The 24,782-nt window shown below is 37.3% G+C and overlaps 2 protein-coding genes across 7 annotated transcripts in view; both read left to right on the forward strand.

Annotated features, from left to right (window-relative positions):
- Window positions 1-86: 86 nt before the first annotated feature.
- LOC137298302 (MPN domain-containing protein-like) lies at window positions 87-18,587 on the forward strand. Its single transcript, XM_067830497.1, has 15 exons — window positions 87-159; window positions 837-1,039; window positions 1,189-1,335; window positions 1,638-1,775; window positions 2,440-2,612; window positions 2,835-2,875; window positions 3,859-4,024; window positions 4,712-4,808; window positions 6,325-6,397; window positions 6,735-6,811; window positions 7,479-7,647; window positions 8,384-8,454; window positions 9,138-9,230; window positions 12,268-12,360; window positions 13,721-18,587. Exons 1-15 carry the CDS (start codon window positions 156-158, stop codon window positions 13,805-13,807), a joined length of 1,632 nt encoding a protein of 543 aa, XP_067686598.1. The 5' UTR covers window positions 87-155; the 3' UTR covers window positions 13,808-18,587.
- A 2,818-nt stretch (window positions 18,588-21,405) lies between these two features.
- The window catches only part of LOC137299138 (acyl-CoA Delta-6 desaturase-like), a 31,271-nt gene continuing 27,894 nt past the window's right edge, over window positions 21,406-24,782 (forward strand). For 2 of the 6 annotated variants that reach the window (XM_067831673.1, XM_067831679.1), the window contains exon 1: window positions 21,541-21,627. The gene's annotated coding sequence lies outside the window, so the exon portion shown is untranslated. Of the gene's footprint in view, window positions 21,628-24,782 lie in introns of all 6 variants that reach the window. The other 4 variants (XM_067831676.1, XM_067831675.1, XM_067831681.1 and 1 more) reach the window with 4 other exon arrangements.

Consider the following 24,782-nt stretch of genomic DNA (forward strand, 5'->3'; position numbering starts at 1 on the left):
GCATATTTCACATGCTTGTTTGCGAGATAAAATTAAGATCCTTTTGGCGAATCAAATTAGATAGTTTCTGCGGTTTTGCGAAAGGTCATGGGCCACAGGAAGCACATGTAAACAAAGGAAGTGATCTTGAAAGTTTTTGAACTTAGCTGATTAAAATGGGTAATAATATTATCCATTTATATAAATATTCTTTTTCACGATAGTAGCAACATAGAACGATCTTTGTGCCATATGCAAAACTGTTAATGTGGTACATGTGCAATGTTTTGATAAATGACAATGATGCTTGTTGATCATTCGGCGTCAAGATGCAGAACTCAGCTGACAAGTCTGTTAAAGATAAATGACATACTCATCTCTGCATAGTGATGTGCATACATGCATTTATGTCTTTACTTTCTGAAGTTATGAGTGACCTGCAATTTGTTTGGATGCTTGCTTAATGTAGACGTAGGCATGTCGTTCAATGATGCTAGGCGCTTAAGGTGATGGTTGTTGCATGGGGATTAATTGAAGCAACAATACATGGTCAGTTAATAAACTACAGATCCCACCTCATTGTTCATATTCTGCATAATACGGTAATCGCAATAGTAACTGTTATAAAATGTGTCATTGATGTATGGTTCTTTATTCTACTTATGAAGTTACGTCAACAATGTACATGATTAAACATTGCTGATGAGCCACACTCCCATCAAGTTTGCTATCTGTTGTGAGGTCCCACCATGTCTCATGTCTTGACAGTATCTAATATACGTGAGATAATGGAAGTTACGTACCTGAAATGATATTGAAATTCCAAAGCAAGTATTATGATATTTTAATATCAACAGAACACACAGACGATACATCAAGCCCTCGTGGAGGAAGTGTCAAGGATGATGATGAGGACTATGATGATTCTGAAGATGAGGAAAATGCCCAAAGTGATCGGAAGGCACGGCAGGCCATCACAGGGAGAAGCGTTACTCTACTTACACTCATGGAGGACAAGGTCATCGAGGCTGGGGAAGGAGTTCTATCCATTGACTATCTGGTAAAAAGATTTGTTTAATGATTTTTAAATTTTAGGAGTAGTTTGCAAAGTACATGAAGCGCTATGTTCCTTCTGAGGTTGAATTCCTAATCCAAGTATCACTATTTTTCAGTGTTTTTTGTTGTATATTTACCATTTCTTTTTATTAGGGCCAGAGGTTTGTTGCTGATTTATTGCCAAGTGGTAAAATTAGAAGTCAAGAAACCACTGAAGTTTTCAACACTCCTAGTGCCTGGGCCATTTTCTGTAAGAAACTTGTCAATCCTGCCAAGAAGTCAGGTTGTGGCTGGGCTTCCGTAAGTGAAGTTTTTTGGGACCTCAACCCCATGCATGCTTTCTTAGGTCATGTAGATGAGTATTACTATTAATTATTGCTTGACTGATCATGTATCTTATCAGTTTGTTAAAGTAGTTACCTGTGTGACATAGTGCATTTCAAATGGTTCCAAAGGAATAGTTACCATGGTGACATATTTTTTTGTGTTTGCAACATTAGTTTCAATGTTTTCCATCTTAAATGCCCTCAGATCAGAAAGCAAAATGTTATTCATCGTACATACATGCATACTCTTTTTACAAAGGCATGTATCTTGTATAGGTAAAATACCGAGGTCGCAAACTGGACACTTGGAAGATGGCTTGGTGTCGGAAACAACGTCCAAATAGTCCATATCGAGGAAACAGCCCTTACCGTGGAACCAGTCCATACAGGGCCAACAGTCCTCACCATTCTGTGGTACTGTTGGTGTATTCATGCTTGTGTAGTGGTTTGCATTTGGCTTGACATGAATTATCTCGCATAGATTGTTGTTGGTCATTTGTTAGGCTTTCCTTGCGTGACATTATTAAAATCAGTTGTTACTCCGAGTGTCTGTCTTCATGGATTTTGAACAGTAAGTTCATATGAAGGTATAAACTTTATCTCTTTTTAAGAAGTATATGATAATTCTGACAGAATGCTTATTTTAATCATGAGAAATCTGTCCAACCATGGAAATTTTCATCCAAGATAAATAAAAGGGAAAATAGGGGAATGAGGTCTATGTTTTTACACGTCATGAAATGCATAGTGTACATCAACCATCAGCAATGTGATGAGCATGATGAAGAGAATGTGATGGTGATTTTTAGATGGGGGATCACCCATTTTCTTCTGTAGATGCAGGGGTGATCAATTTTATTTATAAGAGTTTTAAAAAGGAACGACATAGGAGGGTGTCATCATTGGTTTTGTACATGACATGTAGTGTATGGTCAATTACTTTGCGCATAAATTTGGAGGGTGGTGGGATGGGGTGGGGGGACCATTCAGTTTGAAAGTGCTTCTCCATGGAAATAATCATCAGCCTCCCTAGCCATAAATCATGAATGGTCCCTTAATTGGTGCATGCCATCTTCAGTCTCCAGGTTCCGCATCAACAGGTGAGAATGGTTGCAATGGGGACTCAGCATCCCGCGTCAATACACCTAAACTTCTAGAGGAGCTGCAGTCCGATGTCAAGGGAAACAACTCCTCACCGCTTCCTGCACACAGCAACACCTCAATGACTAACGGTGCCTCAGGTTTGAAAAGGTATTTTTGAAATATATTCCTTGCACTTGTCTGATTTAAGGTTCCAGTGTATTTGAGCAGAAATTGATGTTGCTGTATATTTAGTGCCTTGTCTATTATTGCATTGAAGAAAAAATTGTATTGCAATAAATTGTGTACAGATCACTATACATGTTATATTAGGACCCAAAGAGTTTAGCAGTTATTACAAATTGTACGTTCAGTTAAATTTTCTCATTTCAGGCCATTTTATAGTTTCTTCCATGAAGAAGTACAAGAGGAAGGTGAGAATGACTAATGAAATTCTTGTCTAACTGTTGACCAGTTTTTGATTACTTTGTGAACCAGTGCTATGTTTTCATGCATGCAGTGGATATCGAGTGTTGCCGTGATCCTGTTATTACAGAAAGCTGACTGACAAGACTTGTGAAGATCTGGATTAGAATTGGTCTTCAGCAACTCATGCTTGTCACAAGAGGTGACTAACAGGATCGGGTGGTCAGATTCAATGACACATGTCATCATATCCACATTCCATAGATCAGTGCTCATGCTGTTGATCACTGGATTGTCTGGAACAGATTTGATTATTTGCAGACCGGTGCCATATAGCTGGGATAATGCTGGGAGTGCATTTTTAAACAACAAACCAAACAAAACTGAGAATTGCTTTAAACTCTCTAATGCTAATGCACTTTGTCTAATTTGGATTGGCTTGAGACCAACTAAAAGTCTGAAATAGACAGCAGTCTGAGTTACACAGAAATTTCTGATATCGATGCCTGATGCCTCATACTGTAAGTTCAGTCCAGTTTGTACAGCAATCCATGAAAGACAGAGTTCAAGTTGAAGACAGAGTGCACTAGTTTGAAAAAAATTCCACAGCATGAAATGTACTTGTGCATTTCTACAATTCTGGGAGATTCAGATTTCAATTATGTTTCCTGTTCCACATGATGGTCCATAGTGAGTGAGTGCAGGTTTACACCGCTTTTAGCAATATTCCAGCTTTATCTCGGCAGGGGACACCAGAAATAGGCTTCACATATCATACCCATGTTGGGACTCGAACCTGGACCTTTGGCATGATGAATGAACACTTTACCCACAAGGCTTCCCCACCACCCCCATGGTCATAAATGTTCTGATCTGATGGGTAAAATGTACAAAAGAACTAACACTTAGAAATGGTTGGAGAAAACCACCTCAATGAATAACTTGCATTGTTAAATATAAGCATATGTTCTGTAATGTGTTCCTGTTTCAGCCTTGAACCTGTCCTTGTCAGGACCCTTAGTGTCGAAGGAGAACCGGCAAAATTCAGACCAGAACAAGAACTTTGTTCCCGACAACATCCACATGCCTGGTAGTGGCCATTTTACCTGCCGAGCCTCCATCAAATACACCGCTCTTGGGAAGAGGAGTAATGATAGGTAACTACAAGTCATCTTCAGTGACATTGGTTTCCATGTTACATTGTAGCCAGTAGAGTTACATGCTCTTGTTTCTCGTCACACTAACATGAAATATACATACATATTAATTTTAGTTTTTGACAAAAAATGTGGAAAAGATCCTCATGGCATGTCATAAATTATTGGAGTCAGATCAACATGCTTATCTGAAGACATAGTTTTGGAGGATTGCTGTTCTCATGTCAGAACATGGTATATGTGTGCGTGTCTATTTTCAAGAATAGCACCACCATTGACATACCCAGAAGTCATTTTAGCTTTCACATAGTTTAGTTCTAGGAATTCCACGGATTTCTGCCATGTGTCATTGTAACATTTGAAAACTGAAGAGACCTGTGAAGGTCCTGGGGTAGAATAGGCCTTCAGCAACCCACAACTCTGCTTGTCATAAGAGGCGACTAACGGGATTGGGTGGTCAGTCTTGCTGACTTGATTGACACATGTCATCGGTTCCCAATTGCAGAGATCGATGCTCATATTGTTGGTCACTGGATTGTCTGGTCCAAACTAGATTATTTACAGACCGCCACCATATAGCTGGAATATTGCTTAGCGTGGTGTAAAACTAACCTCACTCACTCACTGACTGAAATCTGAAGAAAAGACTGGACGATCATGCTGGTTTGACATGTTTACTGTTTTCAGAGACCCCAACTCCCTGATAGAATGTGAAAACTTTGCTGACTATGGAAAGATTCAACCTTTCACTGTGTCCATTACGTCCAATGCAATGTTAGTCATGGTAGGTGAATTTCTCATTGTTATGTATCTGGCAGGTAGTAGGGGAAACATAGTTTTGCTAGAGCAGATCCAGTATTTTGGAGAAGTCAAGGGCACATGAATCATCAAGTCCAAAGCTTTGGGGAAAATGTTCCTTAGGAAAAATTGTTTGGGTTTTTGGGAGGAAGTTGGGTGCACCCCTTTGGATCCACCTTTGTTTAGTTTCAAGGATCATAATGTATATTCTAATTGAAAGTGTGGAGACACCTTGCATCATTTAGTTACTGGGATACAATGTAGGTTCTATCTGGAATTGTGGGGACATGCCTTGTTGTTTTGACCCAGATCTTCATTGTTATGTGTTAGACAGGGATGGAGAAATGTATGCAAACCCTAGTAAGGATGTTGTATTTAAACACATTTGTACGTGGTTACAAGTTCAAGTTAATTATGTACAATCACACTCACCCATGTGTAGCCTCCCTTTGCCTCTGTGCCCTCATTGGTCACATCAATGTTATTCTGAAAGTTACATATTTTTACATGAAATATCAATGAAATTTAAAATTTGAATAGGTCACCAGCGACCTATGGTGGCCTTTAGGAGACTTTTGACTGATTGAATTTCATCTGATAAGTTCAGCCACCTTTTTATCAGGTTCAGATGTGACTATGTACAGGCTGCCTTCATAAACAGCAGGAAACAATTACCTCATTCCTCGTGTGTCAGTGTCCTTGTTCTAGTCAGTCCAAAGTGTTAATAACCCTGTCTTAACACACCATAAGGGCTGGTCTTTGAAACGTCTTCTTATCACACTGAACACCCGGGTTTGGTCACCCACATGGGTGCAGTGTGTGTTGTCCCTCACTGTGACACTGCTTGATTACTGCAAAAAGCGACATAATACCTCACTCACTCACTCACTCACTCACTCACTCACTCACTCACTCACTCACTCACTCACTCACTCACTCACTCACTCACTCACTCACTCACTCACTCACTCACTCACTCCATTAAATGTAGAAATTCCTGTTTATTAGTGACATGCCAGTCTTACTTACTTGGCACCATTGACTGTGGACCAGACGATCAAGTGATTGACTTCATTAGCATAAATAAACGCAATCAATGACATGCATCAATCAAAGAGTCTGATCCCTTAATCTCATTATTCACTTCTATCAAAAAGCATGGGTTGCTGCAGTTTTCCTTGCATTTGAGACCAGTGATAATCAAGGGTAGAATAAGTCTTTGGCAACCCATGTTTGCCACAAAAGGCAACTATGCTTGTCATAAGAGACTACTAACGGGATCGGATGGTAAGGCTCTCTGGTTTGGTTGACACAAGTCATCGATTCCCACAGATCAATGCTCATGCTGTTGATTACTGGATTGTCTGGTCCAGACTTAATTATTTACACACCGCCACCATATAGCTGAAATATTGCTGAGTGCGGTGGAAAACTCAACTCAATCACTCACCTTGCATTTGAACCATCTGATATTGTTGTAGAACCATCTGATATTGTTGTAGGACTTCCACAGTCACCTAACCAGCAGTGAGGTTGTTGGATATCTTGGAGGTCGATGGGAGACACAGTCACAACGTAAGTGGACAGTGATGCACAAAAACACATTCAGACTCTTTTATCAGGATTTTTTGGTTTTCCGTGCTACTAGGGTAATTGCAAGAAAATGAAAAAGTATAATTAAGATGTAAACTGAAGGAAAAAGGTGTGACTGAGAGGCTGAACTCCATTCCATGTTGTCCTTAATTCTAATCATGCATGTGACCTATAATCCAAGGTCTGGTCTCAGAAGTTTGTTTTACTCTGCATTCTCTTTAACATATAGTGGAGGCAAAGTTTTATCTGGGAACAATGTGTATAGATATCTCCATGTCAAAGGATACTGTTTCCCTTAAGACATATCACTGTATTTCAGATGTCACAATACTGGAGGCGTTTCCCTGCCGTTGTCGTCTTGGTGACAAAGACCGAGCACCTGGTATTGAGGATGAGGTGTGTGTGTTTTTATCTGCTAAATGTGCTATGTTCCTTTAAAAAGTTTAGACTCTCTCAAGTTTAAAACACTCGCTACATGTATATAGATATGGGTGCATGGAAAATTTATGTCTCCACTAACTTAGGGGAACCAACAGGAAACCTTATGCAGATGAGTTGTATGGGAATCATGCTGAAAAGCATGTGCAAATAGCATGTGCATGTGTATGTGATCAGCCGCATTTTGGTGTAAATTTTTGTTAAGAATTTGACAACTTTTTCTGACTTTAAACACAAGTGAGACTACACTTTTGAAAGGAAGTATATTATTAACTGGAAATGGAATTGTTTTCTCTAAAATCTTGTGAATAAAGGCATGTTTTTTCCCGATTACTAAATTTGATTGGCATTTGTGTTTGACGTACCAGTGCTGGTTCATCCAGAACATGATCAAAGATTAGTCAGCATCTTACCCTGCACCTGAAGTTACAATGCTTAGATGTTAAGTAAATGCTTAACTTGGTCTAAACATGACGATTTAACAGCTTTATTTATCAGTAACATTTTGCAAATTTTGATGTTTCAAAACATTTATTTCACCCCATCTTTATTCACTTGATGTTCACTCACCTACACACAAAGGTTACTGTTTCAAGTAAGTGCATTTTGTGTTTGGGATTTTCAGATTCGACGGGGCATGAGTCGATCAGGTCTACAATTGGTTGGTTGGTACCATAGCCACCCCAACTGTCAACCAGACCCATCCCTCAAAGATCTTGACTGCCAGATGACGTACCAGCTCCGCATGAAGGGATCTGGATCTTCGTATCATCCATGTCTTGGTTTTATTGTGTGTAAGTTAGGTTCACACCATTCTGCATTGTCAGTTCTGTGCTGAAGACTTTCCTGCAACATTAAGCTGATGTTGAGTACATTCTATACAGTTCCATTACTCAGAACAAACATACATGACCCAATATAGGGAATCATAAGTGATTTGCCAGTATTAAAAAATGAAGTATTGCTCAAAATAAAAAATGAAGTATTTTCAAAATACCACACGAAGAACAGTTCACAATAACAGATGACATATTTTTCAAAATAACGAATGAAGAACTGTTCAAAACAACAAATGAACTATTGTTCATCGGCTAAATGTGTTAAGTTCTACTATTATATACTTCCTTTCAAAAGCTTAGACTCGCTTAAAACACTCACTACATCTGTTTGAAGTATTGTTCAAAATAACAAATAAAGACTTGATAGAAATAACAAATGAAGAACTGTTCAAAGTAACAAATGAAGTAATGTTGAAAATAACAAATATAACAATTACTGTTCAAAACAGCATAAAACACAGGTCTTATTTCTGGTAGTATTTAAAGCTTCCAAAAATTTTATGAAACATATTCAATACTAGGTCATTGTTGAATCTCCCATCCAAAATTAGGCAGATACGGTTGTTTTTTCCATTTTTACAGTTTCTTTGTGTAAGCAAGTGGGTCCTGGGCACGTTGATGTTGTTTTGAAGGTTGACTCTGTATTGGGTCAAATTTTGCCAGTAGTTACATCAGTGTGTTTTATCCTCAGCTCCCTATGATGTGAAGCCAGAGAAGAATGAGGCAGTGTTTCAAGCCTACTGGGTTATGCCTCCCCCAGATGTAAGTAGTACTATCATATTGTGTGTATTCATCACCTCTTGAAACCATCCAGACAGTGATTTCATGTCATACAGTAAATGAAAAATTTTCAATCAGCAGTTCTTGGAAGCTTTCAGTTATTGGCTTTAGCCTTGATGATGTTTCTTGGTTGTCAACATCTCACATGTTTCTTCCTATTCTTGTGGGTTTTGTCAAAGTGGTGATCATCCTACACCGAAGACTATAGTCTTTCTCCCATGTTAAAACTGGCATGTTCATGATAAAGATCACTGGATTGCCTGGTCCAAACTCACTTATTTACTAACCAGTGACCCGTGAAGGGTAGAATAGGCCTTCAGCAACCCATGCTTGCCCTAAAAGGCGATTATGCTTGTCGTAAGAGTTGACTAATGGGATCGGGTGGTCAGACTCGCTGAATTGGTTAACAAATGTCATCGGTTCCCAGTTGCACAGATTGATGCTCATGGTGTTGATCACTGGATTGTCTGGTCCAGGCTCGATTATTTACAGACCGCCACCATATGGCTGGAATATTGCTGAGTGCAGCGTAAAACAAAACTCACTGACTGCAAACCAGTGCCATATAGCTGGAATACTGCGGAGTATGGCATTGAACAGCAACTAATCAACAATTTGGTTACCCACAAAATATCTTTCATACATGTTTTGCTTCTCTCCACCAGCATCACCAAGCCTCAGACTATGGAATTCCCATGTGTATGGCATACACTGTGTACCAGAATCCCTCCCTGTCTGAAGAGCTCCTCACAGAAATGGTAAGGCTCATCCTTCACACTGCAAGACAAGCTGTGTTCCATGTTCAGGTGCCCATCAAGTGTCAGGGGGTGGTGGAGTAGCCTTGTGATTAAAGTTTTTGTTCAACATGGCAAAGACCTGAGTTGGATTCCCCCCAATTCTGGTGTCCCCCGGCTGCTTCACTCTCTCTCTCTGTCTGTCTCTGTGGGTGTCTGTGTTGATGTCAGTGCCATGGTCTTGCAAAGTGTCTGTTGTTGTGAGAATGAAACTTTACCTTCACATTTTCAGGTTTTGGAGGGGTTTTGGTCTGTGGTAATCTGATTAATTCAAATAATCAAACATTGGTTACAGCGACTATATGTTCAGGCAATCAAACCTTTTCTCAAACTCAAACACAATTTTTGAACACTTGCTTGCATAAACAATATTTTTCACATGGTGTTTGTATGTGTCATTAAATTTACATTTCATTAGCACTACAACCTTGTTGCAGGTCATGATTGAGTTTATGTTCCCAGCATACTAGTCATCTTCTAAATGCAGTCAAATCCCTGGGCCCCTATTCTCGAAAGGATCCTAGCTCTAAGATATCCTAACTTTGATCCTAGGGTCTAGGATAGGTGTCCTACCTTATTCTCAAAAAGTATCCTAGCGCTAGGATATCCTAACTTAGGACAAATACTAGGATAGGTTCTGACTTGTCCTAAGTCCATCTTAGTGGAAGTCAACATGGTGTGGTACTTGTTTGTTCAACAATTTTGACGTGAAAACTTAATTACAGCTGAATTTACAACAGCACACAGTTTTTATGAGTTATGAGAAGACTTTTTGAGTTTATATCATCAATTTATCAGTTGTGAATAAGACTTACGCAATACACATATTCTTTAGATCTACAACTGATATGTATTTTTATTCTTACCTCATTCTATCTTTTATTCACTAGCTGGGATCACTTACTCAGCTTAAGACATGGATAAGATCGTTTCGAGAATGGGCCTTATCTTAACAGTAGGATGTCATTACTCCTGTCCTAACTAGTTAGGATCTGTCTTAGCTGGGACACTTTCAAGAATAGGCACCCTGCATTGTCAAATTGTTCAGTACCAAGTAATAACTCAACTTTTTCAGTGTATTCGCGACGTAGGTATCTCTATGAGGGTAGAAAAAAGATGATTGAATATTGAACAATTCCTTTATTCAGCACATCGTCTCAAACTTTCGCACAACAATACATTAGGTGACATACATTATAAAAACAAAGGTATGTAAATGTGAACTCATTTCAGTACTAGCACAGTGAAATACAAAATACATGTACCTCTTAAAATCCATGAACAAGATCTGTCAGTAATCGACAGATATACATTGCACTGATCTGCCTAAGAACTCCCCGCATCAGTGGCAGAAAGATGTGTGCCGGGATAGTTTGTAAATTGGATCAGTTAGCTACACAAATGAACATCCTATTGACTGACTTCGGTTTATGTGTACAAGATTGCTGTTGTTTGAATCTCATGGGACCAAATTTCCTTACCGAGTTGTGTGTATTTATAAGACGAATTCGTGTAACCAGAAATCAAATGATGATAACTACAACAGGGAATGGTCAGGACCGACAGGTACATTGAGGCATACACAATATTCAAGATGTCGGCATTCGAATCATTGAGATTTGACTGTATGTGAAATTTGCAAATACTTTTTGTGCAATTAGCAGTTAAAACCCAAAGAACTATTTTTTTTTTTTCATTTTTTTACCTACAAATTTCTTTCGCGTCAACAGAGATAACAAGTACCTTTAATAAATGAGGCTATCCAATTATTTTTGATGACCGATCGGTTGTAATGGACCAGTCATCAATTATGAGAGTTTGACCAATTCCCAACACTAGTTTTTGTTAAATACTGCACTCTGCAATATTTAAGCTATATGACGGCAGTCTGTAAATCATCAAGTCTGGGCTACACAATCTAGTGATCAATGTCATAGACATCAATCTGGAATGTGATGATCTGTGTCATCCAAGTCAGCAGGTCTGACTACCAGATTCCATTTCTTTGCCTCTTAAAGCTTTCAACAAGCATGGGTTACTGAAACTGATGATTTAAATAATGTTATTGTCATGTCTGTAATGTTATATTTTGTGTTATGTTATCAGCATGATTAGGTAATGTCATCACGATGTTTGTATTTATAATATTAGCTTGATTGTGTTGTTCTTGATCTTAAAGGTCACATGCAATGTAAAACACAACTTTGCAGATTCTGATACATTTTGGTATGCACTTACTGAAACAAATCTTTGAAAATGCCAATTCAGCCTATAAAGTTGAAAAAATTGTGATGAAAAAAAGCCAGTGAAATCAGAGTTCAAACAATTCATTAATTTTTCCCAAGCAGTGGGGGGAAAAAGTGGTTTTAACGGATGTGCTGCATGGAGTTTGAAACAGTATGCATGCACAGGGTATGAGCTTGTGAGCAGTAGTCTAATCTTGGTTGTGTACACAAACAAGTAAATAATCTACTCGTTACATAAAAATTCCATGTTGATTGCGATATGCAACCTTTGTCATAGAGAAAACTCAATGTCTGGTTTATTGACACCTATATCTGCCTGCCTGTCTACTAGTTACAATATGCTGTGCACAACTTCAGTCACTGACAACATGCAATTTGAAATTAAACCCCATTGGGCTTCTAAGCCATAAACAAAGACCCAGCTAAGAATCTCGGCAAATGAACCAGTGGCCAATGAAAAGACTTTGTTACACTCAAGTGCACACTCACCGGCTCTGCCTCGGTTTGGTATCACGGGTGTTTCGTTTCAAGGGAGTTAGACCCAAGTACAAAATATTGCACTTTTAATTTGCGATCATTCGCTTATTATTTTGTTTATTTGTTTTTTGTTAATCAGAAATACATTTTATATATCATGAATAAGTGATAACTGTGTTTTAAATATGTTGCAGTTTTTGGTTGCATGTGACTGGTAAGTTTTCATTCATGTTATGTTATCGAGAGCATTGTTATGATGAGGACATTTTATTTTTCAGAAAAAGCTGGTTGACTTTTACAAAGGTGCTCCTGATAGAATAAGGTTCAAAGAAAACTGGGTAAATGCAAAACCCTTCTTGGAGAAAGTGAAGGTTTGTATACTGTTTCATAACTGTCAGACATTACATCTTTTAGTATCTTTCAGCATTTCTGTTGAAAGTACCCAGAAGATTGTTTCCCCTGAATCTAATTGTAATGTTATTCAGGCATTTGTTGTTAATAAATTTCAGAATGCTATCAAGTATTTATAATTGATTCCACCTCTTCATTCATTCAGTTATCTCCCCTTACCTCAGATACCTCTTTGGGCGAGGGGTAGCACAGTAGTTAAAATACTGGCCTCTCCACATGGGTACATGTGTCCGCTCCTTGTGTTCGCCACAGCGATATTGCTGGAATATTGCTAAAAGCAACGTAAAACCCAACTCACTTATTCAGATACATATTTCTGTACGAGTGTTCTCACAGTATTTCACTCATGTTACATACTGCCTCCATATCAAAACTTAATGTTGCCATAATTATTCTCTCTCTTTGTGTCAAGATGTTCGTAAGTGCCATACATTAATGTTAACTTGTTATCTTGGCCCTAAGAGAGCTTTCAAAATCTAGGCCCTGGTGGTGAAAACAACTGATGAAATTGTTTTGTGAACACAGCTGAGGAACTCTTTCATCCAGAAGTCACCCTCCATTATCCAGTGTCTTGTGTTTAGAAAATAAAGTATTTAATTTTGCATTCTTTTATCTTTGATTTAAGGCTACTAAATGTAATTAAAAACTGAACATGTACAGTTCAGTAATGTTTGATGCATCAAATTGTTATTAGTTTAAACCAAACATTTGATAATATACATTAGTATGTTGACACATGCAAAGGTTCCACTGAAACAAATTGCAATTGTTTTGAATGCATGAAATACACTGAAGATGATGGTCTGAAGTGACTCTTGTTGTCACATACCAAACTTAGATTTGAGATGACAGTTACTTTCTGTGTGCTGTTCCTGTTGCTTGACAGGACAAGGATAGAGCTTGCTTTCACAAATTAGGAAAATAACAGGGAATAACCAATTCAAGCTCTTTAACGGACATCTGTGTCAGTTAATAACTGCTCTGTGAAAACCTAATTGGTACAACATTGAAACCTCAAATAAAATGGACCAATGAAGGTCCGGTACAGAATTGGCCTTCAGCAATCCATGTTTGTCGATTGTAGATGACTAATGGTATCATGTGGTCAGACTCGCCGACTTGTGTAGATTGGTGCTCATGCTGTTGATCACAGGATTGTGTGATCCAGATATTTACAGACCACCACCATATAGCTGGAATATTCCTGATTGCTGCATTAGACAACCAAACCAAGTGTTAAGAACCCATCCTACCAACCAAGTCTGTGGTATTAAATGGGACTCTAAGAATGTAACTAACTTGCAGACTTGTTTGTTTCAGGATTCTCTCAGTGCCCGACTCCCGCAAGACTTGATTGACAAGGGAAGCTTCTTGGAATATGTACAGCAACTTCTTGTACCAGTCTAGTCAAACTTGAACCAGTTCCATGTCTTCATTGCATTTTCCAGAATCAGTTTCCTACTAACTGAAACTGGAATGGTTTGGTGATCTAGTTTCAGTTCCTCAGAACTGATGCTAGTGTTGAGTCTTCATAGAACATTCCACTGTTGGTCATAGAAGCCATGCCACTGCCATGGGTTTTGTATGCAGGGAAAGTGGTGTTCCTTGTCCAAGTAATGATGATATTATTCATTTAGTTACAACAACTGGAAAGAGATTTTGTTTTATTTAGTATGATACAAGTGAGTGTTACAATTGCCACCAACCCTAAAGGCAGTTAACTCAGTTCAGGCATATCATTGTAGACATCAGATAGGGCACTGGGTTAGTTATATGTTGTCTTACTACAAAGGACAGGGCGATGGGGTAGTCTTGTGGTAAAAGCGTTGGCGCATCATACAGATGACATGGGTTTGATTCCTGACTTGAGTGCTATATGTGAAGCCCATTTCTGGCACCCATCATAATATTGCTGGAATATTGCTATAAGCCAGGTAAAACCATGCTTGTACTACAAAGGATTATATTTTTACTGCCAGTAAAGTGTTAGCTTAATAGTAAAATAAGATCTGTGGCTCTCTGTCTGTCAAGCTGATATTAAGAAAATTTTAATGTCTCTTTCTTCTCAATTTTCTTTTATTTGGAAGCAAAAGAAACCATCTTTATGACAAGAGAGCTGGAAAAGAGTCAAATGATAATCTTGAAGGGTGCCTGGGGTGTTCTGGTAGCCTAGTGTTAAAGCATTCACTCGTCATACTGAAGACCAGGGTTTGTTAAACCATGCTCACTCACAGTGAAGGGTGATGGTTTGTTTACCATGTTTACCACATTCATTCCTGGTGGCAGTCATTAAAAGTGAGTTTATAAGGTTGTCATATTGTATTCTCAGGCTACCATTATCAGTAAAAGACCCCAAACTTTAACTCAATTAGTTTATCCTTGTGAAAACAGTAACCTCTAGGCAGCATATTTTTTTTAAGTAATATCATGACCACCCATTTTTGAAAGTCATTTCCTGAGAATCACTTATTTTTTAGATGTTTTTCACCCTAAGATATTGTTGTACTTTGGTGGAAAGGAAACCATTATGTCGTTCACCAACTGGTTGTATCCATCACGTTTGGAGTGGAAGTTGTGGTCTATGATAGTGTTTCTCAGTGGACTTGTAACATTCTATTTCCCCCAAAACTCTTTCGAATGAGTTCTTTGTGCAATATTTTCAGGAGATCTGATTTAGAATCCTAAGACATTATTTTTGACTGCAGTGATATATTCTTAGGGAAAACAGGCACCAGATACACATTTGTCTTTCTTTATTCACACAAATTTTACACAGGGATATACTCTAAAGATACAATACATGTATCAAGATGCATCATTTCAGTCCAATACACATACACTGAGTTGCTCATTCTGTTACAAATTTTATAGATATTATCTGATATTGTTAAAATAAATTGATATTTTGGCTTTGACATTTAACCAGTTCACTGTCATATTAAACTCAATAATAAACAGCTGCATAAATATACTTAAATATTTCTTGGGCACATTTTTTTCTAAAGTGACAAGGATGGTAGGACTTTTATAATTTTTGACAGGAAAAAAGTGACATTTTTATTTTTTTCTCTCATAAATACAGTTTGGCAAGTTCAGCACGTGTTAATGAGTCATAGATTCAGTCCCACTTGTTCTTACAGATACTCATTCTTATAGTGAACAAATGGATGATCTAGACGTGGCAAAGTCAAAATTAGTTTTTTAAAATGGCAATAAAAAATAGTTACGCACACAAATAAGTGACACGCAGATACCCAAGAAACATTTCACTTTTTTTTATTTAGCCTAATGAGTTATAAATACTGAGGGAAACAAATAATTGAAAGCACACATATTCCATTATTCTTTTCCAGGTTCCTTCACAAGCATTTTATCACACTAGGTGAGGAAGTGAGAACAAGTAAAGGAATGCTGTGTTGAAGTGATGTTCCTGTACTTGTTTTCCTCAGTATGTCTGAAGTACTAAATTGTAGTGTTAAGCCAAACTCTCTCCCTTGTGACAACAAAATAAATCTTTGGAATCTCAAATGTACATGAGAACACAGGAGGTTGTATCTCATTTTGCAGTCATTCTCACTCAATTGAAACTGATGAACAAACATGGCAAGGTTGCATGGTCCATGCTATCTCTAAGTGTGTGTTACTGGAGTCTCCCAATGCATCTGTATATACTATATATCCGAGTGCCTTATATCTCCAGTGTTTGTGAGGGTCTAAATGGGGGGGGGGTCACATCTGTCCATATATTGGTTGGTACCCATATATATATCCTTATGCATGTACATAATGCTAGATCTGTGTTTCTTTCAAGTGGTTTTACCCCAAATGCATTTGTCTAACGGCAGGGGAACAAACTGAATGAAGATGTTTTCTTTTTTCACAGTCGTTTGTCACAAGAAATGTCATATCAGTTTCTTGAATGGCATTAAATGTGTGAGAATCTATTGAAATTGAAACATTCAGTTGAAGTTTTTCTGACAAACTGAATGATGAGTCCCAGTTGTTTGTATTTTAAATTTGCAATAACATTAGTTATGGCATTCTATAATGGGTGATGTATGTAGTTGATGTAATCAGCACTCTGCCTCTAACACATGCATTTTTAAGGATGTGGGGGTAACCCAAAAGTTGCTGGTTTCACTGCACTCAGCAATATATGGTTGCAGTTTGTAAATGTTCGAGTCTGGACCACACAATCCATTGATCAACAACATGAGTATCGATCTGTGCAGTTGGGATACGATAACAACCAAGTCAGCGAGCCTGACCACCAGATCACGTTAGTTGCCTTTTACAACAAGCACAGGTTACTGCAGATCAATTCTCACCTGATCTTCACAGGTCATATTAAGTATTGTTGTTAATTAGTTCCATCTCCAGCATCCTGATTATCACATCACTTCAATTATGTAGTGAACAGCAAAAGAAACACCATTTTTGACAAAAATAAAATTTCATAAAAGTAAGCATTCACGTTTATGTCTAGTATTTAAAAACTTGACTGAAAGCTAGAGTTGTGTTTCTTTTCATGTTCAGTATACTTTTCTTGCTTAACACTGCAGTATCCGAGCTACTATGACTTGTCCTATAAATCTGGGTTAGACAAACCAGTGATTGATGTTAGGAACAGCCTTCTGTCACCAGTTGATAATGAAATGCCTTCAACCAAGTCTGACCACTGATTCCATTAGGTTACCATTAAATCATGGCAAGGGTTCAATTAATGTTAGTCCCCTGGTTCAAGACAAGTAACATTCTGGAAGGACAAGTGATGTTTCAGTGTGAACTACTACCTCCGCTTTTAGGAAGATGGCATCTCTGTAATGTCATTTGTAACCAGCAAGTGAAAATGTAACTTCAATTCGAAGCTTTCGTTAAGAGGGATTTACTGTAACCTGAAATCTATGGTGCCTTGGAAGTAGAGTGTGATTAGATCAATTACTTTGTATTCTCTGTTGTATCATAAGTTCTATTTGTGTCAAGAGAGACAAGCAAAGAAGAGGCGAGAAAGTGAATGATTTTAGTGTTAAGTTGGAGCTTTGTACTTATGTGCTAATCACCTTTGTTCAAAAGACTTTTTTTCATGATTGTATCATGATATTAGATGAATATTTGTGTACACAATGTTGATAAATGTATTTGTATGACCAGATGGTTGAAAGTCTTTTCCTCAAACCTGTCTGGTCACAATCATGTGTGCCTGCTGTTTATCATTCATGTATTTGTTCATTAACCATTTTACTCCATCTTAAGTTTAAACAGATGATACAAAATTGTATGTTTCACTGATTATCTGTCAGGTGAGGGTTTCAATTGTCTGTATCTAATCTTTAATATATAAAAATTCTGAAAGATAACATCTCCTGAAGAGTGCATCTAACCTAAAGAATAGAGTTCAGATTCTTGCTAACATTTTTTCAATACATGTCAGACATATGTGTTCAGTTGGCCTGTTGAACTCATTAAAATGTGAATGATATTTTAATATCATGATGTCAATACAACACAATGGCACTAAGGCACAAGCTCAAGGAGGTACATGAAGCAAGACAAGTGGCCCAAATAACATACGTTTTGAAAGGTTCATCATTTTTAGTACCCATGGATGACGATATTCTAACCGGCCCCATCTCAAAGATAGACAAGTATGTACAAACATAGCCTTGCAAAATTAGAACTGGCTGTCCCAAGAACTATTTCCTTGGAACAGGTGACCATTTTCTATTTTAAATTTTATGAATGTACGGAAAAAAGTATCTTTGTTTCATATTTTCAGCTTGTTCGACCACATCGTTTCCAGACCAGATCAGTTTTATCATATGAGTTGTATTCACTCAGTACAATTCCAGAAATGTTAAAAAAAACTTACATCAAGGGAAATATGAAACAAAACTACAACAGAATACAGTAGGCTTGTCCTTGAAAGGAAATGAACTGGTCTACCCAAAGTTGGGAATACAATATGCAAATATGGTCGCCTTGCCTTTGAATGTTATGTAGACTTACTCACCTTCATTAGAAATGTTACAGGGCATGGTTGATCAAGTTTGTGAGAACAGGAAGATCTTTTCAAGCCCTATGGTTTGTTGTGTATTTATTTTTCATTTAATGAAAATTTTCACTGTGTCATAATATTTTTTAAAAGCTCCTGAACTTGCCATTTTCTCACAAAATTTTAAAAAAAAAATCCAATATTTCAGACACGTTGTAGAAGATTTTTTGAAAGCATTGACCATTGGATGATAACTTCTCTTGGATCAGGTGAATCTCTTGCCAATACAGATCTTACATGCACAAACTTCATTATCCTTAAAGGGATTTAGCACTTTCAAATTCAATGCAGGTTATTATATTTGCACCAGCATAACCATGAACCGTGCCATAGTTCTGGAAGGAAGTAGCATTGCCTTAATATCATACATTTTCATGTACTTATTGCCAATGTATTTTGGGGCTCATTTAAATAATAAGCACATATACCTGTAGGTACTGTATATCAAAAAACATTGAAAGAAGGGAAAATATGGTATGCAGATCTTGATTTCAAGTTTTGAAGTTTCTTTGCAACAAATATTTATCCATTTTGAGCAAGAAATGTAGGAATGTATGAATCATGATCTGAAATCCATCTGAAGTACTCATTATCATGTTGGGCGTTACAGTGCTTGGATCAACTACTGCCATGTGATACTATGGCACAAGTTGTCTGAGACATTTTGAAGGGACATTCATTTCTCACTGACAAAGGAAAAAAAGGTTTCACTTACGTACAAATCTATTCTGTGTACCATGATGCCTTTACTGTTATAAGGGATGTACAACTCACACCATGTACAAAGATGCTTGGAACATTTATGAAAAGATGTTTTGTAATCGTGACATCTTGAAATTATCTTTGCAACAGTCAAGATGTTTCACAAATGAATTAGATTTCCAATATTGTAATGCCCCTTGTCATAATGCTTAAGGGCTGTAAATCACAATTCTCAGGTGAACTTCAAATTGTCCTTTCCATTCTTTATAGCTCAATTAAATACGGGCACATTGACAGTCAAGATGCTTTGGTTTGTAGATTGTGCAGTTTGATAGACTTTAGGTAGCAATACTTGAGTTGTCTGCCCTTCGGCAATTGTATCTGTTAAAGATATACTGTAGATGATTTTAGTATCTATTTATTTTCAAAAGTGCATGTTAATTTGTAGGTCTCATATTTATATAAATAACTTTAGAAGAATAAAATTTCAAAGAATACATGCTGTTGTCATGATTCTACTGTTTCCATGTCCAGCACATGACAAGCGAAACAAGTCCAAGATCAGTTCATGATACTCATGTGAAAGTGTTTCTTATATGTGTGGCAAGAAGCTTGATAATCTTTGGTCAGTTTGCTGCTTCTGTCAGGCTGTCATAGCAGGTAGTGTTGTTAGCCATGCTGCATGAAGAGTATGAATTAAGGCTCATCCCTTAGCCCAAGACAGGCTAGATTTCTAAACTCAGACTTACCCAGCCTTTCACATATCATATCATACACTACCTGTTTTAGTTAGCTCTTTCATTAAGTGATGGGTAAGTGGGACCTAAAGGGCAGAGAGGAGGAAAGCTTTCTGTGATCTCAATTAACAAATCCTAATCCATACGATTGTGGAAGCAATGTTTGTACAATTCCATATTTTAACATCATGGTTTGATGATCTCACAAATAGATATGTCATAAACTGCACATCTCCTAAACAAATATGTACATATAATGTCATCAATAACTGTTTGACAAATAAGAGGATGTGTTTAAGGTTTGAGGCAAAGCACACACTTCCTCCCAGGCTATATGACATGCAGTGTTTGATACAACTATGTTCTATATCATAAATACCAGTAAAAAGAAAATTAATTACAGAAATTTCTACAATCAGTGTTACTGATTAACACAATGTTAATTAAAACTTCATTACCTGTAGTTTCAGTTTTATTTTTTTCAAAATAAAAACCCAAGCTTTCTTGAAATGCATTTGTATGTCCTCTCCATTAAATGTTGGGTGACTGCCATGAGCTACATGTACAAGATCAGTTGTAATGTGTGTATATGTTCTTTTCATTTTTGGGGGGTTATTGGGAGATTTTTTTCTCCTGTTTATGATGCTGCACTCGAGAGATTTTATTGCTGCTTAACCGTCAGCTATACGTGTAAATTAAAGACCTACTGAGAAAATTGTCAAATTTGTTTTACGAGAAATATTTCAGTGATTGGTTAGTCTAACAAATGATCTTATGTAAACAGACTATTACACGGATTAATTACAACATGTAACAGCAGCAACGCATCATTTCCGATTTAGACACCATCTCGCAACTTACGTGACTCATCATCAGTACAATATGCACAGTAAACACAATTGTTTGCGACCTTTGGTTGGAAACCTGCTCCAATAAAATTATCGTCGACAGAGACAAGCTGACAGGCAGCATAGGACAAGATCAAAAGGACTGTAGCTCTCAATCACTTAATTTTAACACTTTGTTTATATCTAAAATACGTAGAACCGACAATACGCAATGTTGGTTAAAAGCATTGCTGCTGCCAGAGACCATCTTTGTTGGTGCATATGTGCATGTCAACCTACCATAACCAAATATTTTGTCCATTTACTGATTGGCAAACTGGTGATTTTAAGAAAAAAAACTCTCCTGGTTTACGTTGAAAAAAAAACAATGTCTATCGAACGTCGCCATGAGATACCATTTGTTGTACAGATCCAAACACGTGTACGAGGGACTTCCCAAACAGTGTGAACTGGCATCGGACGACTATTTCTATCAGTGTTCGTCACATATTGTTGTCTTAAAGAAGAAATTGAATCCATGTTCTTTTTCGATTTATGTAAGCTGCAGGTTTGTTGTTGTTACTGTTTTATGTGTTAATTTCGCAATATGTAGTAAGTCAACTCAAAATGACGCAGGTTAACATTGTTTAACGTAGTATGTCTTAACGATAGTAGAATTAAATCTTCGCCAGCAGACGATTTCATGCACCGGCTTTACACTGATTGGTTGGACTGCTGGCGTGACTGCGAGACATGGTTCTCTTGGGCCCCGATTATGGATTAATAAAGGTATAAAAATCGGAAGAGCTGGATATTTTTTTCATGCTAGTTTCGGCTTTGCATCAAAGGGCAGGTAATCCAGTGAGGGTGAGTCAATAAAGGAGATACCGGTAATGTCGAATTAGACTGGTGAGTAGAATGATAATATTATTTGTGCCCTGTCACCTCATTATAGTGGAGGACCGTTCTTCAGTGGGTATCTCTTTACACAGTATGCTGTCCCAGTTTGCAGACATTTGCCAGCAAAAAAGAAATGAATCCCTATCGTCTGCACATCGTTGAAAGCCTTGACGCGTTCCCAAGACTCCCAGTTACCTAACTAAAATGTCAATGTCAAGGACACATGTTTAATTAAATTCAAAACTGTCTTCGTGTGCATGTTTTGTAATATTTGCTGTTGTTATGGGATAGCATTTTGAAAGGGATCCAAAACATCCTATCTTCACATGCATGACGTTTCTTGTCATAAAGTTACCGCCTACATTATTTATCTAAACGATTTGCACGTGTTTCCAATGTAACGCTGTTTTAAATTTCAGGTTTGATTTAGTCACTAGTGAAGGTAATAGAGTGATACATATCTCTTTCGATACAATTCTTATTGTAACCATGGGGATACATCGAATCCCGTAAACAATTGTGTTTGGAATAGTTGCATGTCGACATATCGTAGATTTTGAAACTACACTAAATAGTTTAATTCTTACGAATTTCACTTGTGTTTGAGTGATTGTTGAGGATTAATGTTACTTTGATCTACCCGTGCCATGACGCAGAAATGTTCATGATGATTCTGTAATCAAAGATGGGTGGGGCATTTTTCATGGTCTGGTGCCCGTTTCTAGCCTGGGGCTAGACTTGGTACTTGGTTTAATTAATGTAACATGTGAGTGATATCACCCTTGTGTAATTAGGATAAACATTAACAGGACTAGCTGATCTGCATAACTCTTCTTTGAAAAAGTGTCGTTAATTTTTTTTAGTAAACATGAGGCTTTTTGGGACCTACCTTCCACGTTCACCAGGTGTAACATAATTTTTGTTTTGAAGGCTCATCACTTACAACATCACTGATGAAACTAGTTCCCTATTGACAAGTTTCTGTCGTTTTGTTCATTTGATTTCCTTGTCAAAATGGGTCACAGTTACCTCATGTTTTATCATTTAGTTACTCATGAATGAGGAGTGATTGGTCAGGCTGTTAGCGAAGATGTCATCATATCCCACTGCCATTTGTCATTAAGCATGTCAGTTACTGATTTGTAATAGTGTGGCTCACTGTTAATATACAACAGTAAAACAGGTGAAGTCTTGTGTTCTTAGTTATGAGACAAGATTCTCTTGCTCTGTCATGTATTCAGACACAATGGTAATCAAACTAAGTATGGTATATATGAAAAGCATTATTCACAAAATATGTGCTATCCTGCAAAAATGTTATGTATTGAATATTCATGTATTTTATATACATGTTGATGATAATAACAGTGATGTTGTTTGTATAATGATGACCTTTTTACTCTTAAAGGCATGTTTAACTATGAGTGACCCAAATGACATTCATATTGTAAAACATTCATCTGCATTACTCATTGAAGGCAACTCATGAACATCTGGGTTTGAAATGTTCTTCACCAACCCATGTTTGTCATTAGGGGTGACTAACGGGATCGGACGGTCAGGCTCACTGACTTTGTTGACACATGTCATGGTAATCCCATAGATCGACACTTATGATGTTAATCACTTGATTGTCTGGCCCATACTTGATTATTTACAAACTGCAGCCATAACAGCTAAATATTTGTTGCATTTCTGTCATAGTCCTTAACTGAATAACAATGTTTGAAGTTCCATTGGTCTGAGAGGTTTTCTCCTGTAGTATTCTTAACTAGGAATATCTTGGTTCAGTAGCTGTAAACTCCAAACAGACCAAGACTTGATTACATGAGCATAAATTTACCCCTATCAAACTCACATACTTGGTTGATAGTCATGTAGTTATGCCTGCCTTTGCCATAGTAATAAGGAAACAAAGAGTTCAGCAAATGATATATGTTCATATAGTCAACAGGAACTGTGTGACAGAATCAGTCTGTGCTATAAATATTTTAGTCTGCCTGTGAAACTCTTGAATTTGGGATTGATTCAGTAGAAAAACATGTCATAGTTTGTGTGTTCTATAGGCTATCTTGAGGATTAAAATAAGTTGACAACTGAAGTAAAATTTCACTTTACATAACATGTGGTCTCAAATCAAGATGAACATATTTATGGATATCCAAATTGCTTTCCAGTTACCATCACTCCCCAAATCAGGCCGGTGAAATCTGGGTTAGAATTGCTCATCAGCAAGCCACTATTGCTAACTTACACTAAGAGGGGACTAACATGTATTGGGTAGTCAGACTTGCTCATTTGTTTGATGCATGACATCACATACCAGTTGCACAGAATGATGCTCATGATGTCAATCACTAGATTGTTTGATCTAGATTTGATTATTTACAGTTGTCTGTCACACACCTGGAATAAGATTATTCTTGTGTGTTCATTCCACATAAACTACATCAATCTCTTCAAGTTGGGTTCTGTGGGATAGCTTATACCTCTATTGATTAAAGTTCACTCAGGTCACCACTCTGTGAACTATGGTTCGATTCAACACATAGGTACAATGTGTGAAGCCAATTTCTGATGTCCCCACCATGAAATTGTTGGAATATTGTTTAAAGCAGCATGAAACTGAACTCATTCACTCCCTCAACCTTCAGCATGTTGATGTTAAGGAATGGAGGAATAACAAAGTTGGTCAACATATATTAAATCTGATACAAAATTAAGCTGGACACATGTCTCCACATGTTTTTCAGTGTCAAAGGAATAACGTAACCCCAAATATTGGACACAATGATTAGAATAAATAGTGTATAAAAAACTGATTGTATGTTGTTTGTTCCCAGGTCAACAGTCAGGATTCTCACATTATTTTAGAGGAACTGCTTGCTCGTAGTCTTTTGAGTGTGATTGACAAGAAACATCCAAAAGCAATCACATAAGTCTGACATGATGTGATGTTTATCTTTGTTAGATATACTATCAAGACATATTTATTTTCACTCTTAAAAGAAAAGCCCACATGTTTTATTGGATATTTTGGTAAATATTTTACTTTTCATGCTGAGCTCATGGATGGCAGTCTGTTATTTATATGGTTTTAGAAATTATCATTTAACTACAGTCTGTTTGGCTCAAAAAGAGTCTAATAAAAAACTAATGAACAT

Source organism: Haliotis asinina, chromosome 10, assembly GCF_037392515.1.
Source record: "Haliotis asinina isolate JCU_RB_2024 chromosome 10, JCU_Hal_asi_v2, whole genome shotgun sequence".
Taxonomy (NCBI): Eukaryota; Metazoa; Mollusca; class Gastropoda; order Lepetellida; family Haliotidae; genus Haliotis; species Haliotis asinina.